The sequence below is a fragment of the Pteronotus mesoamericanus genome, unplaced genomic scaffold, assembly GCF_021234165.1.
Source record: "Pteronotus mesoamericanus isolate MK-2021 breed Mesoamerican mustached bat unplaced genomic scaffold, CSHL_Meso_final scaffold_232, whole genome shotgun sequence".
Lineage (NCBI taxonomy): Eukaryota > Metazoa > Chordata > Mammalia > Chiroptera > Mormoopidae > Pteronotus > Pteronotus mesoamericanus.
In genome coordinates, this window is record NW_026555311.1 from 9168370 (window position 1) to 9191679 (window position 23310).

The following is a 23310-nucleotide window of genomic DNA, read 5'->3' on the forward strand; positions in this document are numbered from 1 at the left end:
TCCTCCCCTCCTCCCCTTCCACCCCTTCCCCATAAAATGTAGATGTGCTCCAGAATCCCATCATTACCGTTAGCCCCCTCTCCTCTCTATAATCTCCATTCTGAAAAACAGGCATTCACACCTATGCATTCAACTTCAGCTACTTCCTGCATTTTTTGTAATCTGTAGTGCTCATCAGGGTTCTCCTTTGGTTTTTCTCTTAATTATCCCAGAAGTATATAAAACCTAGCATTTCCAAAATGAAATTTATCCTTTTCCCTTTTCTCCCCCAAACTTACTTTTCCTCTGATTCCTGATACTAGTTAACAGAACTACCTGCTCAAGTCAGAAATTTAATGGATCCTTAAATTCTCTTTTGCTCATCCTCAAAACCAAATGGTCACTAAATTCTGTAAGTTCCACCTCAAATGTTTCGCATCCTTATTTCCTTTTATATATCACTGACATGTCCTTTGCCCAATGATGGCAATAGTTTGCTTCTTTTACAATTTAATCTTATGCTAATCTAAATTACATTTCCTTTATTTGAGGTGTTGAGTTACCTTTTATAAATTAAATCACTTCTCTCTCCCCAACCCCAACACACACTTAACATAGCCAAATATTAACTTTCTTACCTACATAATGAAGTTCAAAGATCTTCTTGTGGTCTCTAAGCATTTGTGACCTTACACCTATACTCTACTTTTTGCGTCTTCAGAAATGTGTGCATACTTCTATCCCAGCTGTTATTTTATTATTCTGTGATTGCTATTTTACATATCTATATCTTTTCTTGGGAAAACAATTCCTTAAAGACAGAAAAACTACGTTGCTCATATTTATGTTCACAGTGACTTAAAACAGTGGTTTGTAATAGGTTTTCATTTAATGCTTTTTTTGTTGATAGTATTGAAACAGAAAAGACTTTTTATAGTCTTTTGCCTCTTTCCTGAATATTTCTGGACAAGAATTTTAGAAAACCTAGCTTTCTAAAGAGGTACAGTGTAGAACATACTTATAAACTAGGAATAAATTTTTGCTTGGTTCATGGAGCCAAGGCCAAAATAAAAAGATCTAGCAAAATCTGGCATATCTGGATACCTACAAAGTAGTATACCCATAGCTGTGTGTGTGTGTGTGTGTGTGTGTGTGTGTGTGTGTGTCTGTCTATATACACAAACACTTCCTGTGAAAACAGTTATGAAGTGGTTAGAGCCTATAGTTTGGGCCACATAATTTTAATCACCAAAGACTGCTTGCAGAGACAAAATCATTCATATGAGAACAAGATTAGTAGATATTGTGATCCTCAGAAACTCATATTTACAGATTAGAAGACCAAAATGGTGTCATTTTTGTTTGGCAGAAACAGAACATTGCAGTGACTTTAATGATTAAAGTTAGAAAAACAAAGAAAAATCATTGTTTCAAAAGTATTTTTGGAAGTAGGTAAGTAGGTCATCAATAATAAGTAATGGTTCCAATTTTTATAAATTATTTAAACTTACCTGATTATTATATGCATCAGGTGCAAGTTTCTTGTATGTCGGTGCCATGAGAGTGGACAGGTTTTGTAAATGAGACTCCAGTTTTTCTTCCTGTGTAAAGTGAATAATTCTACATTAAATTCTATATCCATTCTCTCTGTATACAAGAGAAAAATATCAGATTCCCCACCCCTTATTTCTTAGATCCAAATTACTATATACTGTCCGTACTAAATAACTGAAGCATTTTAACATGACTATTTCTAGGTATAAGTATAGGCCATACGTTACCTAGATTTGGATGTGCTATTAAATATCAAGTTCTTCTGTATTATCATAAGATTAATTAACTTTTCACTTTGCATGCAGATAGTTGGCATTTGACAAATAGAAGCCTATGCTGGTAGTAGGGTTAGGAGCACGAAAGTATACCGTCTTAAAGAGGTCACATTCTTTACTCCCTCTCCAGATAGCTACCAAGGATGATGAGCTATTAGAAGGATTTTTTTTGGCTTAACTTGTCTATTTCTAATCTTTATACTTCGAAATGTCTATTAAAAAAGCATTTCAAATTTTGTTTTTCGTGTACCTAAAAATTACAAGATGCTTCAAATACGAATAAAACTTTCAGAACTAGAGTATGGTTTTTATGAAGAACTTTGTAAAGTTTACTGGAACTTCAGTTACACTCCATCCCCCAACAATGAACCGATTTTTTCCAAGGAATATGCTTTTTTAGGTGATGATACTCAGTTGTTCTGTTCATACTTAGAAGCTCTCATGTTATATTGATACTTCTCTAAAAATTTTGGGAGATGTAACTACCAGGCAGACATGCCCTCATTCATATTTTTAGAAGCTGAGGAGGTCTCTGAGCAGTGCTCTCCCACCTCACTGAAGGAGGATGTTACTAGCCATTTCCTGGATTTAGTTTACATGAAACCTTGATGGAGTGATAAACATTTAAGAAATAGTGTTGAAAAAGCTTTCCAATGTGGAAAAGTAAAGTGGCTGATAGCATGCAAATTTCCTACTCTTCATTAGGCTTATTAAATATTTGATTTTCTTCCTCTGAAAAAGAGGACATCTAGCACATTTAAGTAATTTGTTTATTAAAAATATGATCCTATGAAAAAATATCATAATTTCAAGAGGTTTTGCACTTCTACTTACTATCATAGTCATAAATAATAAAGTTAACAAATTTTTCATTTAGGACATATCAATATTATAATATCCATAGTATAACTATATTTTAACTGCATTTAAAATATGAAAGATAATTATAAGCTACACAGAATAACTAAAAATTGGGTCACCTAAATGATAAATACACTTAGGTTTTCCGATTTTTCAATTAGCATACTCTAGAATGCATGCTACCCAAACTTTAAATTTGATACAAACCTGTAAGTTATATTTTGAGAAATATATATTCTTGAGAAAAGACAAAAACCAGCAACTCCAGTAAGAAATCAGTGTTCATTTATTTCAATTGTACTTTTATACTGAAATCTAAATATGTTTTGGGTACTTAAATGCATTCATTATAGTAGCTAAGTTACCAATTCTCATGGTGTGAAATGTGACTAGAAACAGTCTTTTCCAAATGCGACAGTCATGAATGTGACTTCTATTATTCAGGTTCAAAAGATGACAGTTTTAACACCAGTGTTAGAGTTTAGTTTTAATACTGAATTGACAGCTGTTTTAAGAGTCTAGAATTAACCTAAAAGATAAAGAATAAATATAAAAGGCAATAGGTATAAAGAGTTTATGTTGCTCAAGTTTTGTTACTTTGGTATAACATGATTATTATGCTAACTTAATAAATTATAAAGTGTCTACAGTTTAGCAAAAATTTTGTTGATTCATCTCTGAGATGGAATTCTCTGTAGAGTTAAATGGAGTGTGTCATATTGTTCATCTGTGCTCATCAATTCTCCATGAAAAATAAAGGTATTTCAGGAAGTAAACAAACCTCTTTTGGGTCATCCCCAAGCAGCTTAAATTTTCTTGGTATCTTGCTTCTGGCAAACTTACATCCATTGTAGTACATGCTCCATGAACAACCAAAAGAAAAGGAGGCACCACAGGTCTCTGGGTCCAGCCCTTGACAGGCACAGGTTCTCCTGAGAAATCAAAGGATCAAGTTCATGGCTGTGGACAGCTTTACCAAGGCTACCAAACTCATATTATGGGTATCTGTATGCAAATATGAGTGCAAATTAGTTTTTAATGACATCTAATCTAATTCTATATTAAGCCATGACAGACCCACATTAGAAAAAAACTATTCCAATTGATCTTAAAACATAATTTAAACAAACTTTTTATTGTAGTATAATATACACATAGAAAAGTACACATCATTTTATAGCTTGCAAATGCTCACAAATGAAATACTGAAGACAGTAGCATCCAAATGGTGAAAGAAAACATATTCTTTCACCCCAGAATCTCCCCTTCATTCTTCCAGGCATTGTTCCCCTAACAATAACGTCTATCAGAAGAGCTTAGTTTTGTCTACTTTTATTATTTGTATATATAGTATATGTATAAAAATATATATAAAAGTCTAGAGTTAACATAAAAGATAAAGAATAAATATAAAAGGCAATAGGTATGAGGAGTTTATGTTGCTCAAGTTTTATTTGTTACTTTGGTATAACATGGTTATTATAGTATATATAAAAATATACACTATATATACAAACACATAGTTTTGCCTATTTAATACTATATATAGGATACTCTGTACCTACTGTATATAGTGTGTGTATTTACATACACACACGTGTGATATATAGTTTTGCCTCAGCATAAAATACTGTATTAAAAATACTAGTATTAAATATATGGTATATATAGTATAAAATAGGTAAAACTATGTCTATACATAATGTATACACATATATATGGAATTACATACTATAAGCTTATTTGTGTCATGATTTTGTTCATTATGTTCAGAATATACACCCATGCTAATGCATGTGTTGTACTTCATGTATTTATTCATGGAGTTCACTTTTTCAACATATGCCACAAATTAACCATTCTACTATTAATGGACATGTGAGTGCTTTCTAGTTTTTGGCTAACACACACTATTGTGCCTTCACAGCCCAAGTCAAATATATCCTAAGAGCAATAAGCAATAAGCTAAGAAGCCAAAAAACAAAACATGATAAAATAACTTACTAGGAAGAGTATATTCAGTAGGTATTATTTCAGCTTTACTGAGGTACAACTGGCAAATGAAGTTGTAAGGTATTTAAAGTGTACAATGTGATGGTTTGATACATGTATGCATTTTGAAATGATTCTTCCACAGAGTTAATTCACATATTCATCACCTCATATATTTATCTTTTTATTTTTTGGTGTGGAAAGAATATTTAAGTTCTACTTTCTTAGAAAATTTCAAATATGTAATACAGTGTAACTAACTATAGTCACCATGTTATACATTAGATCCTCAAACATTACTCATTTTATAATGGAAATATTGTATCCTTTTTATAAACTTCTTCCTGTTTCCCTGCTCCCAAGCCTCTTACAAACACTTTTTTACTCTGCTTCTATGAGTTTGACTTTCTCTTGCATTTGTTTTTGATTCCACATGTAAGTGATACCATGCAGTATTTGTGTGGCTTATTTCACTTAGCATAGTGCCCTCCAGGTTTCCACATTGTCACAAATGTCAAGACTTCCTTTTTAAAGGCTGAATAATATTCCTGTGTGTATGTTGTACACACATAACACATCTTCTTTACCCATTACCTGTTGATGGACACTGAGGTTGTATCCATACTTTGGTTATTGTGAAAAATAAACTCTAATAAACATTGAAGTGCAGATAGCTCTTTTATATAATTTCATATTCTTTGGATATACTCCCAGAAGTGGTATTCCTGGATCATATGGTAGTTCTGTTTTTAATTTTTTGAACAGTCTCTATTCTGTTCTCCACAGTGGCTGTACCAGTTTATATTTCCAACAACAGTATATAGAGTTCCCTTCTTCACACATCCTTGCCAGCATTTGTTATATCTTGTTTTTTGATAACAGCATCCTAACAACTATGATGTGATATCTCATTGTGGTTCTGATTGGCATTTCCCTGGTGATTAGTGATGAGAAATACCTTTCATGCACCTGTTGGCTATTTGTATGTCTTTTACATAAAAATGTCTATTCAGATCCTTTGCCCAGATTGTTTTCTTTTCCCTCCCTCCCTTCCTTTTCCTGTCATTGAATTCTATGAGTTCCTTTTATATTTTGGATATTAACCTCTTATTGGAAAGATGCTTTGCAAATATTTTCTCCTATTCCATAGGTTGCCTTTCATTTTGTTGATGGTTTCCTTTGCTTTGCAAAAGCTTTTTAATTTGATGCGTTCAAACTAAATTTATTTTTCTTTTGTTGCCTTAGCTTTTGGTGTCAAGTCCAAAACTCATTGCCAAGACCAATATTAAGAAGCTTACCCTTGAAGGGGTTCAAGTCAGGCCTACCCAAGATGTGCCGCTTCGGCAAGTGATTTATTTTGAAAGGCAGTATCGACCCTGTGGATTCACAAGAAACTTTTACCTCTCCTTTAAAGAATTTAATTTAGAGGACTTGCCTATAACAAGAGTTATCATCAGAAATAATTTTTATGACTTATCTACAGGGCAGGGCAAACTTGTAATTACTGGACATCTGCTCTTCCTAGCATCCATCTTGCAAATGACCTTCCTCCCTTCTGAAGCTCCAAGATGCCCTAACTCAGAATATTATATACACATCATTTTCCCTTTTTGTCTCTGAACCTGTCATGTATGTGAGGTCTCTGGCTCTCTGATGTATGTGGTTTTCCCATATGTACACATGTAATTAAACTTGGTTATTTTCTCTTGTCAGTCTGTCTCATGTTGGTTTAATTATTATACCAGCTCGAAGAACCAGAATAGTAGAGTAAGTTTCTTCTCCATACCTCCTATGCTTTTTCGTATCAGTTTTATAGATTCAGGTCATATGTTTAAGATTGTAATCCATTTTGAGTTGATTTTTGTGCATAGTGTAAGAAAGGAGTTCAGTTTCATTCTCTTGCAAGTGATAATCAGTTTTCCCATCAACATTTATTGAAGAGACCACTCTTCTCCCATTGTATGGCCCAGCTCCTGTGTCAAAATTGGTTGAGCATATTTTCATGGATTTACTTCTGGGCTCTGTATTCTGTTCATTGATCTTTGTGTCTGTTTTGATGCTAGTACTTGACTGTTTTGATTGCTATAGCCTTGTAATATAGTTTGAATTCAAGAAGTATGATGACTTGGACTTTTTCATCAAGATTGCTTTGAATACTGGGGGCCTTTTTTGGTTCTATACAAGCTTATGGATTATTTTTTTCTATTACTGTAAAAAAATCACCATTGAAATTTTGATGGGGACTTGACTGAACCTGCAGATTTTTAAAAAATAGTACAGGCATTAACAATAGTATTTTTCCAATCCATTGGCTCAGAATATCTTTCGATTTATTTGTGTCTTTTCTATATCTTTTCATCAATATCTTACAGTTTTCAGTGTACAGATCTTTCTCCTCCTTGGTTAAATTTATTCCTAGGTATTTTATTCCTTTTTGTGCTATCATACACGGGATGGCTTTCTTAGATATTCTTTCAGTTAGTTCAGTGTTAGTGTATAGAAACACAATGGATTTTGTATATCAATGTTGTATCCTGACATTTTACTAAATTTGTTTATTGTAAGAATTTTTTGGTATAATTTTAAGAGTTTTCTATATATGATATTTTTCTACATATATGTTATCTGCCAATATTGGTGATTTTACTTCTTCCTTTCTTATTTGGGTGTTCCTTATTTCCTTTCTTGCTTGACTGCTTTGGCTAAGATTGTCAGTAGAATATTAAATAAAAATGGTGAAAGTGGGCATTTTTGTCTTATTCCTTATCTCAGACGAAAAGCTTTCAGCTTTTGAACACTGTGTATGATGTTAGCTGTGATTCTCTCATATATGGTTTTTATTATGTTGAGATACATTCTTTTATAACCAGTTCGTTGAGTTTTTATCTTGAAGGGATGTTGTGCTTTGTTAAATGCTTCTCCTGTGCCTATTTAGATAATCATTTGATTTTTATTCCTCATTTTGTTAATGTATATTGCATTAATTGACTGAGTATGGTGAACCATTCTTACATTCCTGGAATATAGCTACCTTGATCATGGTATGTGATCCTTTGAATGTACTATAAAACTTGGTTTGCTAATATTTTGTTGAGGAATTTTACATTTTACGGTCATTAGGGATATTGGCTGGTAATTTTCTTTTCTTGTAGTGTCCATTGTTTTGCTATCAGGGTGGTAATGGTCTTGTAAAATAAATTTGGAGGTGATCTCTTCAAATCTTTTGGAAGAGTTTGAGATGAATTCAAACTGAAATCGAATGAAGACAGCCTTACTCATGAGGCCTTCTAGCAAATTACCAAACAGGTAAAATGATGACATTTCCCTTGGAATGGGGCTTTAGATGATATCCACATTTAGATGATTATTTATTTATGATAAATTTATTAATGATAAAATGATATTAAATGATAAATGATACGTTAATGTATCATTTAATTATTTAATAATGATTTTATTATTAATGAAATAATCATAAATAAATAAATGTCATCAATATTATATAAATGCCATTATATTACATTCCCTGACAAATAATCCAAGAGCATCTATTGCCATTAGGCCCGCTATAAAAAGAAATAGTATATGCAGTCCTTCAGGTTTTAAGGAAAGGACACTAGATAGTAACTTCAGTGTACGTGAAAACATAAAGAGAACCAGTAAAAGTAAGTACTTAGGTAAATAGAAAAGATGTCATTTTTTTGTTGTTTTAAACATTTTTTTCTCCTATCTGATTTAAAGGGAACTATACAAAACAATAATTATAAATCTATGTTAATGGGCACACAATATATAAAGTGTAACTTGTATAAAAAAAAAGTACAAAGGAAAAGGAGGGAATGGAGCTATACAGAGACAAAGCTTCTGTACACTACTGTAATTAAATTGCTATTTCTCCAAATTATGTTGTTATAATTTAGATATTAATTAAAATCTCCAGGTGCAATCAACAAAAATATAGCTTCAAATAGTATAATAAAAGAAATAAGGGAGTTATAGTGATACACTAGAAAATATCTATTGAACACAAAATAAGGCAGTAATCAAAGAACAGAGAAACAAAAAACACAGACATATAAAAATCAATAGTAAATTGGCAGACATAAATCCAACTTCATCAGTAATTACATTTGATGTATATGGATTAAATAATACAATTAAAAGGCAAAGACTGAACAAAATGGATTGAAAAGACAATCCAGCTGCCTCCAAAAGAGTTATCTCAGATCAAAAGATATATACAGATTAAGAGTAAAGGATTGGAAAATGGTATTTCACACACATGGAAAAGGAAAAAAAGCTGGGATAGCAGTACTTATGTACATAATGATAAAGGGAACAATCCTGGAAGAGGATATAACCCCTAGTAAGCATCTATGCACCCAATATAGGAGCACCTAAATATGTAAAGCAAATCTTGATGGACATAAAAGGAGAGATCAACAGAAATATAGTCACAATTGGGTATTTTAACACCCCATTGCCTTCAATGGATAGATCTTCCAGGCAGAAAATCAACAAGGAAACAGTGGGCTTAAAAATGACATACTAGATCAAATGGATTTAATTGATATCTTCAAAGCATTTCACACTAACGAATATACATACTTTTCAAGTGCACATGGAAAGTTTTCTAGGACAGACCACATATTGGGATACAAAACAAGTCTCAGTAAATTTAAGACTGAAATCACATCACGCATCTTCTCTGACCACAATGCTATGCAACCAGAACTCAATCACAAGAAGAACACTGAAAAACACTCAAAAGACATGGAAGCTAAATAACAGGTTGTTAAACAATGAATGGGTCAAGAATGAGATTAAGGAAGAAATCAAAAGATACTTGAAACAAGTGAAAATGAGGACACAACAATCCCAAATCTGTGGGGCACTGGGAGAGCAATCCTAAGAAGGAAATTCATAGTAATACAGGCCTATCTCAAACAAGAAAAAGCTCAGACAAACAATCTAACTTCACACTTAACGGAACTTGAAAAAGAACAACTAAGAAAGCCCAAAGTGAGAAGAAGGAAGCAAATAATAAAAATTAGAGCAGAAATAAATGAAAAGGAGTTTAAAAAAATTATACAAAAGATAAATGAACCCAAGAGCTTGTTCTTTGAAAAGATAAACAAGACTGACAAACCTTTAACCAGACTCATCCAGACAAAAGAGAAAGGACCCAAAAAATAAAGTCAGAAATGAAAGAGGAGAAATAAAAACTGACACCAAAGAAATACAAAGGATTGTAATAAAGTCTTATTAACAATTATATGCCAACAAACTGGACAACCTGGCCAAAATTCCTAGAAACGTACAACCTTCCAAAAATAAATCAGGAAGAATCAGAGATCTGAATAGACATTGAAGCAGTAATCAAAAAACTTCCAACAAACTCCGTGGACTAGATGGCTTCACAGGTGAATTTTACCAAACATCCCAAGAAGAACTAACACCTCTCCTTCTCAAACTATTTCATAAAATTCAAGAGGAGGGAAGCCTCCCAAACTCATTTAATGAGGCTGGCATTATCCTAACTCTAAAACCAGATAAAGACACTACAAAGAAAGAAAATTATAGGCTAATATTACTGATGAACATAGACACTAAAATCCTCAACAAAATATTAGAAAACCGAATATGGCAATGCACCAGAAAGATCATATACCATGGTGAAGTGAGATTTATTCCAGGAATGCAACTGTACAACTTTCAGAAATCAATGAATGTGATTTACCACATCAACAAAATGAAGGATAAAAACCACATGCTCATATCAGTAGATGCAGAAAAAGTGTTTGATAAAATCCACCACCCATTTATGATCAAAACTCTTAGCAAAGTGGGAATAGAGGGAACATACCTAAACATAATAAAGCCCATATATGACAAACCACCTGCCAGGATCATACTCAATGAGCAAAAACTACAAGCATTCCCCTTAAGATTGGGAACAAGATAGGGAAGTCAGCTTTCACCTCTCTTATTCAACATAGTGCTGGAAGTCCTAGCCACAGCAATCAGACAAGAAGAAGAAATAAAAAGCATCCAAATTGGAAAGGAAGAACTAAAACTGTCTTTATTTGCAGATAGCATGATACTACACAGAGAACCCTAAAAATTCCACCAAGAAACTACTAGAATTGACAAATGCATTCAGTGAAGTAGCAGGATACAAAATTAATATCCAGAAGTCAATTTAATTTTCATATGCCTATAATGAACTATCAGAAAGGGAAATTAAGAAAACAATCCCATTCACAATTGCTTCAAAAAGAATAAAATACTTAGCAATAAACCTAACCAAGGATGTAAAAGGCCTGTACAAGGAAAATTATAAAACACTGAAGAAAGAAACTGAAAATACGAATAAATGGAAGCACATACAATGCTCATGGATAGGAAAAATTAAAATCATTAAAATGTCCATATTACCCAAAGCAGTCTGTCTACAGATTCAATGCAATTCCCATCATGATTCCAATGATGTATTTCACAGAACTAAAACAAATATTTCAAAAATATATATGGAACCGAACCACAAAGGGCCCTGCATAGCAACAGTGATCCTGAAAAAGAGGAACAAAGCTAGAGGAAGCACACTACCTAATATGAGAGGATATTACAAGACAACAGTCAAAAAACCTGGGACTGGCATAAAAACAGACACATAGATCAATGGAACAAAACAGACAGCCCAGAAAAAAACCCATACCTTTATAGTCAATTAATATTTGAAAGAAGAATCAAGCACACACAATGGGATAAAGAAAGTTTATTCAGTGCATGGCATTGGGGAAATTGGACAGATATGTGGAGAAAAGTGAAACTATACAACCTTCTTACACCACACACAAGAATAAATTCAAATGGATCAAAGACTTAAATGTTGGAACTAAAACCATAAAAATGCTAGAAGAAAACATAGGCATCAATATCTTTCCATTGCTTGTAGAAATTTTTTATCAGCTATACCTCCCCAGGCAAAGGAACCAAAATTAAAAATAAACAAATGGGACTACATCAAACTTAAAGTTTCTGCATAGCAAAGGAAAACATCAACAAAATAAAAATACAGCCCACAAAATGGGAGAACATATTCACTGATATATCTGATAATGGGTTAATACCCAAAATTTATAAAGAAGTTACAAAACTCAACACCAAAACAAACAACCCAATTAAAAAATGGGCTAATGTCCTGAATAGACACTTCACCAATAGGACATACAGATGGCCAACAAACATATGAAAAGATGCTCAATGTCACTAATCATCAGAGAAATGCAAATTAAAACCACGAGATACCATCTCACACCTGTCAGAATGGCTAGCATCAATAAATCAACAAAAGACAAGTGCTGGTGAAGATATGGAGAAAGGGGGCCCTTTTGCACTGTTGGTGGGACTGCAGGCTGGTGTAGCAACTATGGAAAGCAGTGTGGAGATACCTCAAAAAATTAAAAATTTTTGCCTTTTGACCCAGTGATCCCACTTCTGGGAGTACAACTGAGGCAACCCAAAACACTAATATGAAAGAATTATAAGCACCCCTGTGTTTATTGCAGTGTTTTTTACAATTGCCAAGATTCGGAAGCAGCTCAAGTGTCCATCAACAGATGAGTGGATAAAACAACTATGGGACATTTACACAACAGAATACTACTCAGCCATAAAAAAGAATAAAATTTTACCTTTTACAACAGTATGGATGGACCTGGAGAACATTATGCTAAATGAAATAAGCCAGTCAGAGAAAGACAAATACCATATGATTTCACTCATATGTGGAATCTAATGAACAAGCTGAACTAACAAGCAAAACAGAGACTCACAGATGGAGAGCAGATGCCATCTAATGGGAAGGGTGGTTAGGACGTGGAGGGATTGAGCAAAAGGAAAAAGGACTCATGGACGTGAACAACAGTGTGGTGATTGCTGGAGTGAGGGGGGTATAAGAGGACTGAATGGTAATGGGAAAAACAATACAGTAAAGATTAAATTAAAAAACAATCCAGTTATATGTTGCTTACAAAAGACATGCTTTAGTTTCAAAGATGCAAATAGGTTAAATATAAAATGATGGAAAAAGAGATATTATGCAAATAGTGATCAAAAGCTTAATGAAATTCTTACACTAATATCAAAATAGAATTTAAGACAATATTGTCTTATTAAATAATAAATAACAAGTATAACAAAGAAGTACATTCTATAATAATAAAAGGGACAATTCATTAAGATGTAAAACACATATAAACCTAATAACAGAGCACCAAAATACATGTAGTAAAAAATAACAGAATTAAAGGATAAAATAGATAATTTAATACTCCACTTTTAATAATGGATGGAACAACTATACAGAAAATCAAGGAGAAAATAAAGAGATGAAAAAAGACCATAAATCAACAAAGGCAGCAGACATCTACTTTAGAGAACATGCCACCAAACAGCAGAATACACCTTCTTCTCAGTGCTCATGAAACATTCTCCAGAATAGACTATGTCAGATAATAAGACAAGTCTAATTAAATTTAAAATAATACAAAATATATTTTCTGTTATCAGTGGAATGAAGTTATGAATGAGTAAGAAGCAGAGTTGGGTAATTATTAAATATGTAGAAATAAAACAATGCACTTTTAAATAATCAGTAAGTCAAAGATAAAACAGGTAAAATAGAAAATATTTTGTTAAAAATGAAAATAAAAAGTCAGTATATTAAAACTTTATGTGATGCGGCTAAAGCATGTTTAGAAGGAAATTTATAGTTTTAAATACCTACGGTAAAAAGTAAAAAATTTCCCAAATCTATGAACAAACCTTCTACCTCAAAAAACTAGATAAAGAAGAGCAAACTAAATCCAAAGAAGAATGAAAAAAATACCAAAAATTTGAGTAGAAATTTTTTCTCTATTTTTAAAGAAAAAAAGCTATAGAGAAAAATCAAAGAAATCAAAAGTTTTTTGAAAAAAATCAACAAAATTGACAAAACTGGCTAGAATGACCAAGAAAAAAAGAGAGACCAAATAATTAAAATTAAAGAGTGAAAAAGGACATTATTGCTGATCTTACTAAAAGCATTATAACTGAATACTATACCAGTAACATATCAACAAATTAGGTAATCTACATTAAATGGACAAAATCCTACAAAGATATAGAGTACTGAAAGTGACTCAGGAAGAAATAGGTAAACTGAATAGACCTACAACAAATGAAAAATGGAATTTGTAATCACATGTTTAAAAAAATAGTCTCAGCCTTTACAAATTCTTCCCCAAAATAAGAGAGGGAACAATTCTCAAAGCACTCTATGGAGCCAGCATTCCCCTGATACCAAAATTAAAGCTATCACAAGAAAATATAGACCAATATCCCTTATCAAGAGAGATGTAAAAATCCTCAATAAAATATTAGCAAACAGAATCCAACAACAGATAAAACATTATACATTATTCATTATCCCATAACTGCAATGTTTTTCCACTGTACAAAAATCAATATAATGTACCACATTAACAAAATGAAGAACAAGAACAACGTGATTATCTTATTAGATACAGAAAAAAACATTTGAGAAAAGCCTAGCACCCACTGATGATAAAAATACTCAACAAACTAGGAACAAAAAGAAACTTCTTCCCCCTAATAAAGAGCATCTACAAAAAAAAGAAAAAGAAAAAAATAAAGGAGCACTGAGACAACTGGACAGCCATATGCAAAAGAATGAATTCGGACTCTTATGTAATAACATAAAATTAACTAAACGGTGATCAAAGACTTAAGTGTAAGAACTAAAACTATAATACTTAGAAGAAAACATTGATGTAAATCTTCAAGACCCTGGATTAGGCAACAGTTTCTCAGATATGACGCTAAAAGTACAAAAAATTAATTCAAAAAAGATGAATTTGATTTAATTAAAATTAAAAGCTTTTGTGCTTCAAGGAGACAATCTACAAATAAGAGAAAATATCTGTAAACCATTTATCTCATAAAGTTCTAGTATCCAGAATATATTAACTCTTACAATTCAAAAAACAATTTAAAAATGAGCAAAGATTTAAGTAGGCATTTCTCCAAAAGAAGGTACATGAATGGAAAAAAGCACATGAAATAATGCCTGATATTATTAGTCATGAGGAAAGGCAAATCCAGTCCTTGAGATACACTGCATACCCACTGGGAGGGCTGTAGTGGAAAAAAGCGGACAATAACTGGTTTGATGAAGAGGTGGAGACATTGGAACCTCCACATGCTGCTGGTAGGAATAAAAAATGCTGCAGCCGCTTTGGAGAATGGTTTTGTCCCCTCAAAAAGTTAAACATTATAATTACCATATGACCAACAATGTCACTCTTAAGTCTATACCCATGAGAACTGAAGGTATGTGTCGATAAAAAAACTTATACACAGCCCTGGCTGGTGTGGCTCAGTGGACTGAGTGCCGGTCAGTGAACCAAAGGGCTGCCAGTTGGATTCCCAGGTGGGGCACATGCCTGGGTTGCAGGCCAGGTCTCCAGTAGGGGGTTGCGCAAGAGGGAACCATACATTGATGTTTCCCTTTCTTTCTCCCTCCTTGCCCCTCTCTCTAAAGATAAATAAATAAAATCTTTAAAAAATAAACTTATATACAGATTTTCATAGAAGCATTATTCATAAGCAAAAGTGGAAACCACCAAATGTCCGTTAACTGAGAATGGATAAAGAAAATGTGGTATATATTCACAGTAGACTATTATTCAGTCATAAAAAGGAATAAAAGTACTGATTAATGTTATGATATGGGTGAACCTTTAAAACATTATGCAAAGTAAAAAATACCAGACAGGATGGCCAAATATTGTATGATTCCACTGATATGAAATGCCCAGAACAGGTGAATTTATAGAGACAGAAAGTTGATTACTGGTTGACATTTAGGGGAAAGGAGAATGGGAAGTAACTGCCCAATGGATATGGGTTTTCCTTTTGGGAGTGATGAAAATGTACAACTTTGTGAATATACTAAACCAATGAATTGTACTTTTAAAGAGTGAATTTTATGGTATGTGAATTATATCTTAAAAATATTCTCACAGAACAAGTTAGAGTGATTTTAAGGCAATTTCCTACATGAAGTGGCTACTAAAGGCATTTTTATTTCTATAGGGTCCTTTCAAATATCATTAGAATTAGCACATAACCTCATTTAAATGTCACAATATTTGACTCATGGTTAAATGATAAATCAGTGGAGTAATTGTAATAAAAATAATTCGTCTATATAACAGATTTTAAAAAACATTCTCAACCTTTGAGTTACTATTTGGACTTCTAAATGAAAAAAATTAAAAATTAGCTCAGATATTCAAACTTATGCAAGTATAGAAAAACTCACAAAATGAATTAATTTAAATGTATATAACAATTAAATTTATACATTAAAAATAAGGAAATTATCAATTTTCAAACTCTAACAAAATATTGGAAACAGGCAATGATCATCAATGGAGGGGCTAAATCATTAGGTGGAAGCTTTCTGGGGAAATTCATACAGGATGCATCAAGCTGACAACTCCTGAATTAACTGAACATTCTGAACATCACTATAAATGAATCAAAACAGATGTATGTCCCTCCTGATAGATAAGAAGAACTAAGACTGATTCATCACCACTTATGAAGCATTTCTGCATATAACTTCTTTAAGTCTTCAACTACCAGTATACAGAAGGAACAGAGGATAGAGGAACAAGTTAAATGAAACAAGTGTGCAATTAGTCAAATCCAGAACATGGGAAAATTTACAGGGCATACAAAACAGTTTCTCTACGAAATTCATAAAAAAAGAGAGGGAGACTATTATAAATAAAAAGAGGCTTCTATATTAAAATAACTTATTTTCCAAAATGAGACACTTCTGAGAATGAAAGAAGTTCTATTAACAATTATGCTAGATAATAGATATGAACTGGGACCATGCTACTCAAAAGCATGATGAATTTAAATAGGGTCCAATTTTGGAATTTGAACATGGTCTGAACGTTAAATGATTATTTACAAATTACTATTAATTTTAAGGTGAATGACAATGACACTGTGACTAGGCTTTGTAAAAAAAGGCATCTGTTAGATATACATGCTGCAGTGTACATAAGGGAGATGATATGGTTTTGCTTTAAAATGCTAATGGGGGTGGGGGAAAATATACAAAAAAGTATTGATAAAATGTTGATATAGAATCTAAGTGATAGGCCCATAGAGATTTGTTATACTACATACCTCCATTTAATGAGCACTTGAAAACTTCTATAAAATAAAGCTTCTTTAAAAGTTGAACATCACCCAGCATGGCAGAAGGCATTTCTGGCTTTGCCTTTTTTATAATGAAAGATACACTCCCACAACACTCATTTGCCAAAAAATTATTGGTTAGGCTTAGTCATAAAATGGAAATCTCACAGCAAAATCTTTAAAGAAGAAACAGCTGGTTTGGCTCAAAAGAAATGTGAAAATCCATTTTTGACTGTCCCACTGAAAGCTGCTCTCAGAGTTTTTTCCTGGACCCACAGTGGGTGGTTATGGTCCATGTGAGCATCGGGATTTTCAGAACTCAGAGAGGAGTCTCACTCAGCCTTGAACATTAAACTCAGCCAGCAGCTCTGATTTGATATTATCTTATATTCTTGGCAAAAAGTCATAATTTTAACTTCTGTCAGACATAAAATTTATTTTATGGGGTAAAAGAAACTTCAAAAGTATATCGAGTAAAGTCTCTGTTGCCACTGGTTAAGTGTCTATTTTAGCCATATTACTCAAGTACATTTTTTGAAGAATTGCTGTTTGGAGAGTAGCCCAGAATTAAAATTTCATCTAAATAATTACACATCTTCACCTTGAAACTCTAGACAAAGATAAGAAAAAAGTATAGACTGGCCTTTAAAATGTCTTAATTTAAAGTACATCTTTTAATTATAATTCTTTTAGAGCCTGGCTCAATTATTGTTCTCATTTCAAAATACAATATAACACACTTTAGGAGAGTTCTTACACAGAATTTCCTTCTACCTGTCAGATTCCATTTCAGGTAATGACATTTATAGGAATTAAAGAAAAGCTTTAAGAGGAAAAATACCAGAGGTATATAATATTAATGAAAATTAAATCAATTACAAAGAATATGAAATATAGTTTGCATATAACTTTAAGAAATTTAAATGAAACAACTGTCATTTTCACAAGTTCTTCAGTGCTTTGGAAGTTCAAGCCCTCAAGTCTACAAGGAGGAGTCTGATTAAAAGATACAAGGTGGTGTTGTTGAATTACTGTAAAAAATGCTATCACCAACAATTAGCTCAAGGTGCCTTAACTTTCATTTTCTTTTTGATTCAAGCCACCTAAATTTTTTAATTGAAAAATTTTTAAATTTTTAAAATGAGAAACAAGGACAGTTAGGGTAAGCTGAAGAGTATTTTACACCTAAAGCAGTTCATGATAAGCTTGAGTTGTATTATGAATCAGCAACTTCTACTTTCCACCTTATCATTCATAAAATAAAATTACGGCAGTGAGGTGCACTCCATGACATTTTTGGATAATAACTACTATGGAAAGCCAAGTAACAATTTCATGTAGAAAACTGTAGAAAAAGTAACTTCTCTAAACAGATTATATATAGTTGATTTACACTCCTTCATGACCCAGAGAGAGAACCTATTTTAAGATAAAGTTAGTAAAATGGTACCAGTTAGAGTAATAGCAAAAAACCAAATTCAGTTAGCAATGGGTTGGTGCAGTGAGCGGCACAGTATTTCTGTAAGCTCAGCAAACTACTTCGCAGTTTGGTGGATACAAAGGAAAGGAGACTAAAGAAAGAAGTGCAAAATTAAAATTATTTTAGAAACAATTGTGAGTAAAAATAAGTACTGTTAGATTTCAGTGTAGTATGGTGAATTATCCTCTAATCTTTGAATGTTATACAGGAATATCATAGCAGAGGAATAATATAAAATGGGGCTCTCTCCAAGTGAAGATTTAAACTTCCTCCAAGCAGAGAGGTTAAAAACAAACAAAAGATAGAAACATACTAATACTTGGATGCACTAAATATACATAACTGCAAAACCCTGCTTTTTTATCCCAAATATTTATATTCTTAGAAAAAAATGCATAACCATAGCCATTAAATTTTTGATTTAGTCATAGTAAAAATGGAAGCAATTCTGATAATTGTGGAGATAATGAACTAGTTTAAATGGAAGTCAAAATTTTTTTCTCTATAACTTCTACAGGCCTCCTATTTTCAACTGATACATATACAATCAAGGTTCTTGACCTGGGAATCCTAGTTTCTCACTAAACTTACTTCCTGTTTCAAATACTGCCACTTAAGAGGAGTGTCAATACTTACTAATGTGATGGTCAAGCACACACAAGAGTTGTCATACGCAGCAAGTGGACACACAAGTATTTTCAAGTTTATGGTCTGTCTGATTGAATCCATGTGGATACCAGACACTCAAGCTAGTTGGCCCTCAGGAATGGCTATGTTGTCTGAAGGCACAAAATATTAAAGAAATCATCTCAAGCTGTCCATGCCAGCAAGCACAACCTCCAACTGCATGACCGTGAAGCCGCATTTTGATCCTCATTTTATAAATGTAAAAACATAGGTTCAGCTCTCTTCCCTCCACCCAGAGGTCAGGCTTTTCTCTCAGTGGAAAAAGAGGAGAGACCCCGGCTTCACTTACTCTTCATTCAGGGCACACCGACGGTTGGTGAGCGTGCCGTATTTGCGCAGCGTCTCAGTGAGCTCTGAGTAGAGTTTATCAGCCAGAGACAGGGGGATTCCTTCCCACACCAGGATGAGAATCACAATCACGGCAGCCTCACAGGTGTGGCCGGCTCGCTCCCGCACCAAGCACAGCAGCTTCTCCTCACTGCAGCTTCTGCGCACCACCTGTGTGGGTCACCATTCCACCCCACCACCCACCACCCCAACCAAAACAAAACAAGGGTCACTTGCAGCAGATGTCAGCCTTGATTTATGCATGCATATTTTCTCACGTCTGGGACACAGTGAGGGCAACATTTACCCCCGCCTGCAACTCGTCTTTTGTTGCCCATGTACAAAGTGGGGGTTTACTCTGGGGTCAGAACTGCTCAATGTTTGGCAGACTGACTAAACATTTGTGAATAGCACAGCATGTTGTGCTGGCAACCCTGGAATAGCTAAGCCAGAGCTAGAGGGAAGACATGCAGGTCTTTTTCATAAAGTTCAAGGTTTTCATAAATGACAATATAAAGATTAACTGATAGTATATGTTTAAAGGAAGAATTACACTTGTTGCAGGTACTTAAATGGACCTTCTCCTCACCACTCAATTCTTTCAATTAAATATGGTTAATACATAATTATAAAGATAACACATGATAAAATAAATGTAAGCAATAATCCCTTTAACTGTCATAGATGACTCCTTGATCTGGGTAACTCAATTCTCAGGGTTAGTTTAGTGAATCAAAACGCTAAGACTGAAGACCAAAAGCCCCGTCAAATCACACTTACCCATTTGGCAATAGGACATCCCTGAGAACTTTTGCCTTCTTTACCAGTATAGATGACTCTTTCAATCCTAATAGCTTTACCCTTCTGTCCAAACCTTAAAGAAATCCACAGAAACACACACACATAAAATTAGCAAATGAATCTAGGAGACATCCAAAATATTGAACATTTGAGCATAATCTTACTCTATTACCATATGCTGAGAAATAAATGGTTTACTTTATTAAAAAAAAAAAATAAACAAAAAAAAAGAAAACAGGTCTAAGCCAAGCAAACTGGGTAACAGACTTTAAGCCTTGTTTTTCTTCAGTATCAAAATATACTGGTAATTGTAATGAACTATTTTGAAATTATAAATTGGGTGAAAATAATGGGAAAGCTTAGTTTTACACAAAATTTCACAAAATACAAGACTTTTTTAAGTTTGCTAAATTCAGTCTCCTAAGATATGTACTATTTGCTTTTTGCTCTTTACTAAATTTAGCTATTTTAAAACTTAGGGAAACATAACAGATTTTAGTTAAAACTGTTTCTCAAAGAACTGCTCACATTTTTAAAAAGGAAGTTGGCAAATAACTAGTATCTAGCAATTCTGAAAATACAGCATAGTTCTAGAAATAAATTATGTTTTCCCTTACGACCAAGGTACTACTTACTACTTGTTAATAAAAAAAAAAAATACTAAATGATTGAGTGAATTTCTGCATGCTAACTTAGAAATAAGTAATTTGGAAATGGGGCAAGAATGATGTGGAATACATCTGTGCTGCCCAGGATGTCTCCTCCCTCTTAAAGATAAGATGCCCTGCACAGTAACAGCTCAAGAGCCGTGGGTACCTATATGAAAGTCTCTCTGCATTGATTATCTCACTCTTAAGAGTCTCCTACATGCAGAAGTAACTGTGTAGATTCAGGTAAGTACTTGTGACTGACTGTAAAAAAGAAAATGCAGCTATAAACAGAATGTCTCTATTCCTACTCAGTCTATCACACATGCCCTTTGCTCACACGAAGGGACAAATTCCTTAGCGGTAACTATGTCTTTACAACCTTAGGTGAATTGAACTCAATGGTTCCTTTCTTATACCACACTTCCCCCCTCATTCTCTTTGACACTTTATCACCAACGGGAGAGCTAGAGTGGGCCTGTCCCCGCAGCTTGCACCAGCACCCTCGCGCCTGGCAGGCAGGCTGGCCGGGCCTTGCTCAGGCCTGGGTTTTTTGGCATCCATGTGGGGTGGGCAGCCTGTGCCAGCTCGCAAACTATTAGTCCTGTCAAATATTGTGACTCTCTGGTGAATAGCACAGCATGTTGTGTTGGCAACCCTGGAATAGCTAAGCCTACTAATAATTACTCAATTTACAGTTGTTTACTGCTTTTTATGTGAAAGCTGGAAAAATTCTGACATATACAAAAGGATAAACGTTAATCTGCCCTGTGCCTTTGCGTTAATTACCTTTCTTCCATGATTTCTCTAATAGCTGCCACATTAGGACCTGCTCCTAGATGGGTATAAAAAGGACCTTCATCTTTTTCAATAATTTGCTCTGTTGAGATAATAGAAGATTATTATTTTAGACCTCAATTATACTAAATATAAAGGCTACATCCACAAAACTTATCCCCCAACTGCACATTAAGGGCACTAAATGTGACTTTATACATTTTTTTTTTCTTTCGGATGAGTAAATTAATGGAGTAATCTATTAGAAAATGTGCAAAATAATTAAGTATATGTACATGTTGGCTGTTGTATAAAAATATATTAAATTACATTTCAGATATGGGATAAGAAATTATTTTATAACAAACATGTGGAACTAAACAAAGAAAACAGTGTGGGAATTATAGTATATTATATGTAACATCAACTACAATCCAATTTTTTTAAACTAAAATAGTTTTTTACAGCTAATTAAAATACTGCCTACTACCTGAATGTTAAACGATTAAAAATAAAATTTCCTGTCTTATCCCACCCCCAGGAGATCGCTCGGTTTATTGTCAAGATACTTTTTTATCATCTTGTCTCCCCACAACATTTAATTACTCTTTTTGAAAATAAAAACATTGAGTCCAGACCCATATTTGTATGTACCTTAGAACAATTTATGAAGAGAAAATATCCTGGAGAAGGGGTCAGGTAAAAGGAAGAGGCTCCTGCAAACTATCAGAGATGAAAAGTGGGGGAGAAAGGGGTAGGGTGATAGGAGAAGGGAGCGAAGGTGATGAGAACTTACCTAATATTATCTATGACGTGCAGCATTCTAGCCCAGTGAGGCAACCTAATACCACACACAAAGGGCCAGTAGGCATCCTCCCTCCATTCATCTATAAAATGAGGGGTGTCCCGTTGTAAGAGGAATAACATGGGGTGTGTGGACCATTAGCCACATTAGCTTAACATTTGTTTCTTTCAGATGTCTTCTACCGTATCTAAGCTGAGTAGCCATAATTAAGATTTCCATATATATATGTATAAAACTTGTGTCCATCAGCAAAATGTTTCCCTATTCTAACAGACTTGTCACGTATCTTGAATTTTAACAAAAATGTGTTTCAAAGAAATTACACATTTTCTACCAAAGACAAAACTTTAAAGAGAAAATTGAATCAAAATGAATATAAACCACACAATATTTCAAGTGTATAAATGGAGAAATGACAACTTCATGAATATTCAGAAGTTCAGCACTACAATTTCTCCCAACTCACAAAGACTGAAGATAATTTATCCCGTATCTAGAAATTAACCTTGTAAAACTACTAATAAATTCAACCTTGAATTAAAAAAATATTAAAAGTTTCTATATTAGTTTGCATATGGCAGTTATTTCTCTCATTTTAATAGATGTTTTTACTGCCTGGCTTGTCTCTCCAGAAGGTGATATATAAAGAGTTAAAGACTGATTAATATAAAACAGATACCTTTGTATTTTAAGGGGTTTGAATACAAGGAAAAATGAGCACGCACAATTGTTTTAATATTCTGGAAAAACTCAATGTAAGTGAAGTTCTCTCTTGCACAGCACAAGCATTTGTAATTTCAAGAAATGTAAGCTTCAGATTTTTATGAGCCTTTACAAATT

At 33.4% G+C, this 23310-nt stretch overlaps 1 protein-coding gene across 1 annotated transcript in view; it reads right to left on the reverse strand.

The window, feature by feature from the left end:
• TET2 (tet methylcytosine dioxygenase 2) overlaps positions 1 to 23310 on the reverse strand; it is a 113870-nt gene that overhangs the window by 18100 nt on the left and 72460 nt on the right. The window contains exons 4-8 of the mRNA XM_054591666.1: positions 21678 to 21768; positions 20221 to 20314; positions 19403 to 19611; positions 3451 to 3601; positions 1491 to 1580 (exon numbers count right to left, since the gene is read on the reverse strand). Coding sequence (XP_054447641.1) covers positions 1491 to 1580; positions 3451 to 3601; positions 19403 to 19611; positions 20221 to 20314; positions 21678 to 21768 — 635 coding nt within the window. The remainder of the gene's footprint in view (positions 1 to 1490; positions 1581 to 3450; positions 3602 to 19402; positions 19612 to 20220; positions 20315 to 21677; positions 21769 to 23310) is intronic.